Source organism: Sinocyclocheilus anshuiensis, unplaced genomic scaffold, assembly GCF_001515605.1.
Source record: "Sinocyclocheilus anshuiensis isolate Anshui unplaced genomic scaffold, SAMN03320099.WGS_v1.1 scaffold62, whole genome shotgun sequence".
In the NCBI taxonomy this organism is placed as follows: Eukaryota; Metazoa; Chordata; class Actinopteri; order Cypriniformes; family Cyprinidae; genus Sinocyclocheilus; species Sinocyclocheilus anshuiensis.
Genome location: NW_015544180.1, coordinates 1,450,821 through 1,459,451, shown reverse-complemented (window position 1 = coordinate 1,459,451; position 8,631 = coordinate 1,450,821). Strand labels below are relative to the sequence as shown.

Genomic DNA, 8,631 nt, shown 5'->3' with positions numbered 1-8,631 from the left:
ATATATATATATATATATATATATATATATATATTAATACAAATAATTCCATATAATAATTTTATAGTATATATTATAAAACAATAAATAATAATGTAATAATTATTTATATGATTACTATTAGTATTATTTATTTTATTATTTTGTAGTATAAATTATACTATAAAACAATTATATAAATATTTCTACTTACCGTTCAACTTATGAGTGACTGTTTAGTTTCTGATGCTTGCAGGCAAAATATTGACTATAAGAATATTAAAGTAATGTTTAATCGTAGCCTAATCTAATCTCTCTCTGTTCTCTTTATTCTATCTGCTATCTGAAGATAGATGGTCATAAATGATCGTAAATGATGACTAATAATTATAAATAACGTTAACATACCATTATATATAGTATATAATAAATTATTATATTTATTATTATAATTATAGATTACTTTATTGTAATATTTGTAATTATTATTATTATTGATTTATATAATTTTTTATTATGCATGAATAATTTATTATATATTATTTATTGTCTTGAATATTTATTATCCTACCTATAGAACCCAAACAGTCATTCATAATTATACTATTTACCATTGATATACTAATATATACTATTTGTAACATAAATATAATAAACATAAATATTATTATAATTAATTAGACTATTATTGTTATGATGATGATTGTTAATCAAAATATACTATAAAACAATTATATAAATAACTATTTTTATAGTATATATTTTAATGATTATTATTCAGTAATATTCTTATATGTGGATGTAAATGTGCAAATATTTGTTTGTATGAGGTGGGTTTATCTTCCCTCTAGTGCTCAGGAGATGGCAGTGCACATTAACACACAAAATCAACATGACATGATCCTGTTTATGTTTTAAAATAAAATGCTCTGGTCTAATGAGCATTATATAATATGTTAATGTTAATATTATAAAGTGCTACTTAAAAGAGTCTCCTTTTTCCAACATTTTAGCTGAGCAAGTTTCCTTTCTATTTTAATAATAATGATGATAAACATTATTACTTTATATAAATAAAAATTATTATTTATTATTAAACATGCTGTAGATAAATCTTCATATTTAGAAATGATTTGTATTTTCTGTAATAATCTAATCAAGTGTATTCTTAGTAGGGTTGTGTTTTGTCTAATGAGCATGAGATGCTTGAAATGGTGAAGGTAAGTCAGTATTATCATTACACCTTAGAAGTTTTTAAAATCCTGATTGATTTTCTCTTTCGTTCTCCTTCAGTTCTCCCTTCACGTGATACGCCCAGTCCAATAGATCCGGACTCCATCCAGGTTCCGATCGGGTACGAGCCCGACCCCGCCGACCTCGCCCTCTCCAGTGTCCCGGGACAGGAAATCTTCGACCCACGCAAGTTTATTATTATTATTATTATTATTATTATTATTATTACTAAACATTTGATTCATATTTTAATATTTATTATTGTTTGTTATATATTATTTATTGCCTTGGATATTGCTTATTCTTAATTAAAGAGACTATTATTATTATTATTATTATTATTTTATTTTATTTTTTATTCAATGAAATTCCGTAAATAAATCTAAATATAATCTAGAAATTATTTGGAATTTCGTCTAATCAAGTTTATTCTCAGTAGGGTTGGATTTTGTCTCATGAGCATGAACATGAATGATCATTTAAAGGCAGTGAAGATAAGTCAATACTATCATTACTTCTCACTCAGAAAAAAAAAATAAATAAAAAAATAAAAGTCCTGAGTCATCTTGGCTGTTTGACTGTCATAAAGCAGGTCTTGGTCGGGTCAGTTTAGATAAATTTGTTCATGATTTACTGTCTACTTGTTTGTAATCAGACAGGGAAACACACACACACACACACACACACACACACACACACAGAGTTTGGTCAGGCTTTAGCAGCGATCTGGGTCATGACGAAATCTCCCATAGTTTACAGCTGTGACCTTTGACCCCTGCTGTGTGTTTCTGTACAGTTCCTCGTATTAATGCTCATGAAGGAGAAGCAGTTTGTTGTGAGTTTAGTCGTATGTTCCGGTTGTGTGATTCAGAGTGTCAGCATCGAGTGCAGTTACAGCTGTGTTATTGTGTGTTTCAGTAGGATTATGTGTGTGGACGTTTGCCAGCTCCTGGGGCTGTTGTGCGGCTCTCAGCTCCTGTTTAATGACCCTTAAATCAGTCAAGAGTTTAATTTGATCTTCTAATCCCTCACTAACACACACACACACACACACACACTCGCTTGCTCTTGTGTTTGACGTCTTTAGTAGATCAGTCACAGTCGCCTTTATTGCATCAGTGTGCGGTGTGCCACGCAAGCGCAAATTCTCAGCAGAGGAGCTGAAGCCGCAGCCCATGATCAAGAAGGCGCGCAAGGTCTTCATTCCAGATGACTTGAAGGTAAAGACAAACACTGAAGCATGAAGCACAGAGAGACGACCAGCTCACGCAAAGCAGTTTCAGGGCCTTTGAACTAAGATCGCAATTTGTGTTTTACAGTAAAGCTTGCTTAAAACATGCTTAAGTGCCTTTGGCTTTTTTTTTGTATAATAATAATAATAACAACAACAACAACAATACTTTCACATTATTATTATTATTGTTATTATGTCTCTCCAAATATCTGTGTAACAGAATAATGATAATAATAATACTAATAATAATAATGATAATAATAATAATAATATTATTATGTTGTTATAATTTTAGAAACACTTAACTTTTTTACTATTGTTTTATTTTTTCTATTATTTTTCTATTATTGTTGTTGTATTCTGTTTCTATTTTTCTATCATTATTATTATTATTTACTATGCAGTTTTTCTTTTTCTATTATTATTTAATGTTGCACAAATATGAATTATTATTATTTGATAAACCCCGTATAATTTTTTTTCTATTATCATGATTATTATAATGATTATTATATATTTTTTGATTATTATATTTAATTTCCTTAATTTTATAAATTGACATTTATTATACACTATACATATATTTACATGATTTGTTTTCTATATTTCTTTTGTAAAAGTACTTGCTTTACTTTTAGTAAATGCTATATTATAAATGTTCACAATTATTTAATAAAACTAAAACATAATCACAATTACCTACTTTAATAGGTTGAAAAACCTCCACTGTCAATATTATATAATATATAATATGTACTACAGTGATATAAAAGATCAGTAAAATCTGATAGAAAATATCAGTAAAATCTTTGTGCGCAAATATGATCATAGAAAATCCTGAGTCATGTGACTATCTGTTGGCAATTGTTATTGTACATCCGTCCATAAATGTCACAAAATTTGAAAACAACAACGCATGATTTCTATACTGTTTGAAATTTACTTTTTTGTTTTAAAAGATTTTAACGGAATGGAATTTTTTATTGGAATTTTGGCCCCAGGGAAAATTCCGAACAGAATTTAGTGAGAATAAATAGTTTCTCATCTCCATCTCCACGCAGGACGACAGATACTGGTCACGGCGCAGAAAGAACAACTTCGCGGCCAAACGCTCCCGTGATGCTCGCCGGCTGAAAGAGAACCAGATCGCCATCCGCGCGGGATTCCTGGAGAAAGAGAACGCGGCGCTCAGACAGGAAGTGGCCGACCTGCGGAAGGAACTCGGCCGCTGTAAGAACGTTCTGGCCAAATACGAGGCGCGACACGGCCCTCTGTGAGGCCCTCCCACCTCACACAAACCCCGCCCCCCACCACCAAACCCCCCCCCAGGGACTTCTGCGGCAAATTCTCCTCCCCTTTTTTCACATTTCTCTTTTCACTTTTCTCTTTACAAACCCAGTTTGCGTTCTTTAGTTGATTTTGTATTTCATTTATGTCTTTTTCCTCTTGTGTAGTTTCACACATTGACTTCTCTCGCTTTCCTTTTATTTGTTTCATTCGTCTGTGTATTCTTTCACCAACAATGAATCGTTTGTCTTGAAATGGTTTTCTCTGGAGTGTTTTATACACCTGTAACACGGACTGATAAATATTTTCCTTGCCGCTCACCCTCCTGTCTGTCAATCATCCACTCGGCCCACCCCCCTCTTCTCAGAAGCCCCGCCCACTTCTTGTTGCTAGAGCTTCTTATTGTGTATATTAATGTATTTTAGTTGAATAGCTGTAATGCACCGACACCTTTCGTTCTGTGAAGTGTGTATAACGCTAGTTAGCGTCAGAACACGATGTTTGTTTTGTTCTTTTCCTATTCTGTGTGCTTTGTCTGTTTTATTTCATCATTACTTTTAAGCCAACACCAGTGTAGTTTTTTGCGTCTTTCCTGCATTGTCCATAGAGCAATAAGACTGAATCTCCTCAGTGGGCAAAACACATGAAATGTAAGCTAAAGTTTCATAGCACCATCATTTCTGCTGTAGTGCGGAAACTTTCCCTCCAAAAATGCTGAATCCATATTTGTCTGTCTCTCCCTCTCGCTCTAACTCGCTGCACTAATGCGTGTTTCACAATCTGATCTGGTGCAATGTTTCTACCTACACTATAATCTGCCTGATATATTTATGGACTTTTTTTCTTTCTCTCTTTTTTTTAGATTTTTTTTTTTTTTCAAAAAATATTCAGCTGTTAATTACTACTATTGTTATAGCTGTTCTTACTGTTATGGCTGTATAGTAATTTTTCCTGATCGTTTATGTTTTATTGGATATTTCAGCATGATTATTGTTATAGAGTTGCAGCCTAAAGCTAATTGTAAATGGTTTTTTTTCTTTTCTTTTTTTTAGGATAGATGATTATTCTATCCTCTTTTTTTAGTTTTATTATATATACACCCATAGCATGTTTTAGAATTTTCATTTGTTTTTAAGTCAGTACAAACAGATATTTGTAGTGATTTGTTTTCTTTCTTTTTGTTTTGTAGCTTGGCGTGTCTGTCATCTGTATGACTGTAATGAATGTGTTTTAAGAGGTTTTGAGGCGTTCGTTGAGCAGGACGGTGTTGTCTCAAATACTGTGGTTGAAACCCAATCAGTTTGTTTAGTGCAGACCAAAAGATACAGAACACAGATATATTGATAAAACAGAGTTTTAATGTTTTTATATATATATATATATATATGAAATCTATTATATAATTTGCTTTTTGTACAGTATTTTTCCTATATAATACTGTCTGAATATTTTCAAGGCACAACAAATCCAGAGTAGTGCAAGATAAATATATGATAGCATACATATATATCTATTATAAAGAGCTAAGTGACATAGTGTTTTGATATATTATGAAGCATAAAACGGGGAGTAAATGGAAACCCACCATCATGTCCTCTATTTTGGGCATTAAAAACCTTCTGCACCCTTGTATTCGAATAGCCTTTAGTATTCTGTCTCAGGAAACGCTAGCAGCCGGACCTCAAACCATAACTCATAATAAAGATTAAATATATATATTGCTGTGTTCTGTACATCAGTGGTTTTTTCCCTATAGGAAGGAGCTGCAATTCCTCAATCTAACTCACACTCTCGATGCTGTGTAATGAGTTTCATTGCAGAGCGTTTTACAGTATTGCTATTGGTTCTTTGAATGGAAATCTAAAGGCTATGCTTTTTTAGTCTATATAATTGAGTCTTTTTCACAGCAGAGTGTTGATATTGAATGTTTAGTGCGGCAGCTCTGAGAGCTTTTGCTTGGTTGAATGTTAAAAAAAAGTCTTGTTGTCAATGGAGTCACTGGGTTGGTCTCGTAAGGTCCTGAAAAAGTTTTTCTGATCTGAGATCAGTTTTTTTTCGTCTGTTTATTCTATTAAAAGTTGCAGGGTTTAAAGCCGGGATGGCAGATCTCAGGTCAGAAGTTGCGTTTGATGCGCTGGTGACCTCATTGTTGACCATAAAAGTCCTCGACTGTCCCAGTTGAGATGTGCACAGATTTGTATTATTGAGGATTGATGGGGCAGAGATGATGCTGATTTTTATTGTTTCTTTTAATTTCCCTTGATTGTCCCTCATGTCTGTTTGTGGTCTAAATGCAGATGTGAGACGCGTGTATAAAGCCCTGTGTAGACTGTTTCTATCTGTACAAAATTGAAATAAATCCAGGATTAAGCCAAACCGCTTCTCGTGAATAATGACCCCCAAAAATGCCTCCTTGAGGGCGTGAGGAAGACCCAGCCCAGTTCTCAGCGTTTCAGCGATGTGTTCCTCTCCTTGCTAGGTGGAAAAATTATTATAGTTTAAATACACTGTAAAAAAAAAATCTGTAAAAAGCTGTGCTTGCCGGAATTTTACCGTAAAAAAATATGGTAGCAACATTTTAGGTTTTACGGTTTTAACTTAAATTTACAGTTAAATACCGTAATTTCATTAACTGATATAATGTTAATATTCCAACCTATTGAAGCACTGAAATCTGTTTTGTACCTTTGTAATACACTGATAACCACCAAATGCAGGTGGTGATGAGAAAGTCACATGATGAACCAAAGCCCATCACAAGCAGCTTTTAAATAATAACATATATAGAAGGCGGGGGCGCTAGCGTCACGTGTTCATGAGGATTAGGCTAATCATCACATATAGAAAACATCAAGTAAAATTAATCATGTTTATAAAGATAAACATGGGTTTATTATAGCCCACGTACAATTTACATTTCAGAGATCATTACAGATAAATTATTAAATGCTAAAACTAAATAAATTTAAATGAACAAACCTGGCGTTGCATTTGCAACCATGTGAAAACAGGGGGTGCTGCAGCTCCCTCAGCACCCCTACTTCCCGCATCCCTGATAGAAGGTGCACAGTGTCATTCACACAAACACTAAACACCATCATGGTAACACATATGAAACTGAAATAATGCAATAAACATTCATTTAACAACATTAGGTGTAACATACAACCCTAATATACAAAACTGATAAGAAACAACTAAGAAGAAACAGTTATTTCAACAAAAAATCATCAAATTTGAAATGTAACGCAGGGAATTCTGGGAATGTCAATTTACGGTTATTCACTGTAAATTACAGTCTTTTTCACTTCCAAAAATGGTACACTACCGTAAGATTACATGTAATGTCCAATACAGTTTTTCACCGTGTATAGTTGGGGAATTTACCGATAACAATTTAACAGGTTTTTACTGTAGCATTTTTACAGTCTTTTACCGTTAAATTCACGGTAATTTTTTTTACAGTGTAGGTTTTAGTCCTAGGCCACCATTTATGCTTCCTTCACATGCTATCAAAATGAATATGCACAAAATGGACATGAACTGCTGCTCAAGTTGTAGGCCTATGACTGGGAAACTGCAATAATTTTGAGGGCAGATTCAGAATGTGTGCAAAACTGATATCTTAAAGATGTTTATCAGATGTTTGTACACAGCAGATGCTTTCCAGATGAAGAGATCTTTAACAGACATCTTGCAGACGTATACATAGCTATACCATAGAAATATATGGTTGTAAACGAACGGGACGTTATATTTTATTCAAAATCCGTTGGTCATTGATTAATTGATATTCAGTACATTTTTCCTTAAATGAGAATGCTATTTATTTTTATTTATTTAAAACAAAGCAGTTGAACGTGATGTGCGTTATTAACGAACTTCAGAAATGGAAAGCAGGAAATTTTCGATAGCACGTGAAAGGCAGCATTAGACCAGAAACAACTTAGACTGTTTGGCAATAGACAGATCATCTTATATTCATTAGATGTAATTCTAATGGCCATATCCATAATCTCATAAACTCATATTTGCAGTACTCCCTATTTTCCAGGGAAGGACACAGCAGTGAGATTGTGGGAAACAGGTTGGCGTCTCTCTTTGGGTAAAATTCACTACCTTAGTCCTGAAAGTAACCTATAACCATATACTGAACCTGTTTAGTCCAGTGCCTTGAATTACCACAGATGATTCCATACACATTTTAAAGGAGTAGTTCACTTCCAGAATGAAAATTCTGCCATCATTTGTTGACTGTTGAACAAAAATGAAGATATTTTGAAGAATGTTGGTATCCAAACAGTTGGTTTGCACCACTGACTATCATAGTAGGAAAAAAAAATACTATGGAAGTCAATGGTGCTCATTAACTGTTCCAACATTTTTCCAAAATATCTTCTTTTGTGTTCAACAGAAGAAAGAAACTCATACAGGACTGGAACAAGTGGAGGGTGAGTAAATGATCACAGAATTTTCATTCTGAAAGTGAACTCCTTTAAAGCTTAAATTATTTGCACTGGATCGGACCTGCACGGAAAGGGCTCCCAGGCGCCGCTCCAATCAGACTCACCCCAAAATCCCACGCTTTACTCGACACATTCACAAAGCCAGAATTCAGACGGCTCGTCTTGAAAAGACGGGAACCACCGTATTGAAGGCAACACCTGCAGACGGACAGTCTATGAGAGAGACTCAAAGCTGGAGGTTTGATCTTGTGTGTCTCGTAAATGGAAGCAGAAACCTGAACCTTTGCTCTCTGCTGCCACCTTTTGACTCCTTATCGCTCTGTACATTGTGTCCAATAAAGTCTTCAGTTTTCTCTCAACATCTCTGCTTTTGTCTTAACTATTGGTTTGTCTAAATTATTGGCATTAAAACTGTCATTTGTTCCATGCTTT

General features: G+C 33.7%; 1 protein-coding gene across 2 annotated transcripts in view; it reads left to right on the top strand.

The window, feature by feature from the left end:
- Nucleotides 1–6,109, top strand: part of LOC107696364 (HLF transcription factor, PAR bZIP family member) — a 17,527-nt gene extending 11,418 nt beyond the window's left edge. For both annotated transcript variants that reach the window (XM_016496665.1, XM_016496663.1), the window contains exons 3-5: nt 1,273–1,403; nt 2,352–2,432; nt 3,508–6,109. In XM_016496665.1, the coding sequence (XP_016352151.1) occupies nt 1,273–1,403; nt 2,352–2,432; nt 3,508–3,723 (428 nt within the window). In that variant the 3' untranslated portion in view covers nt 3,724–6,109. The remainder of the gene's footprint in view (nt 1–1,272; nt 1,404–2,351; nt 2,433–3,507) is intronic.
- The last annotated feature ends 2,522 nt before the right edge of the window (nt 6,110–8,631 follow it).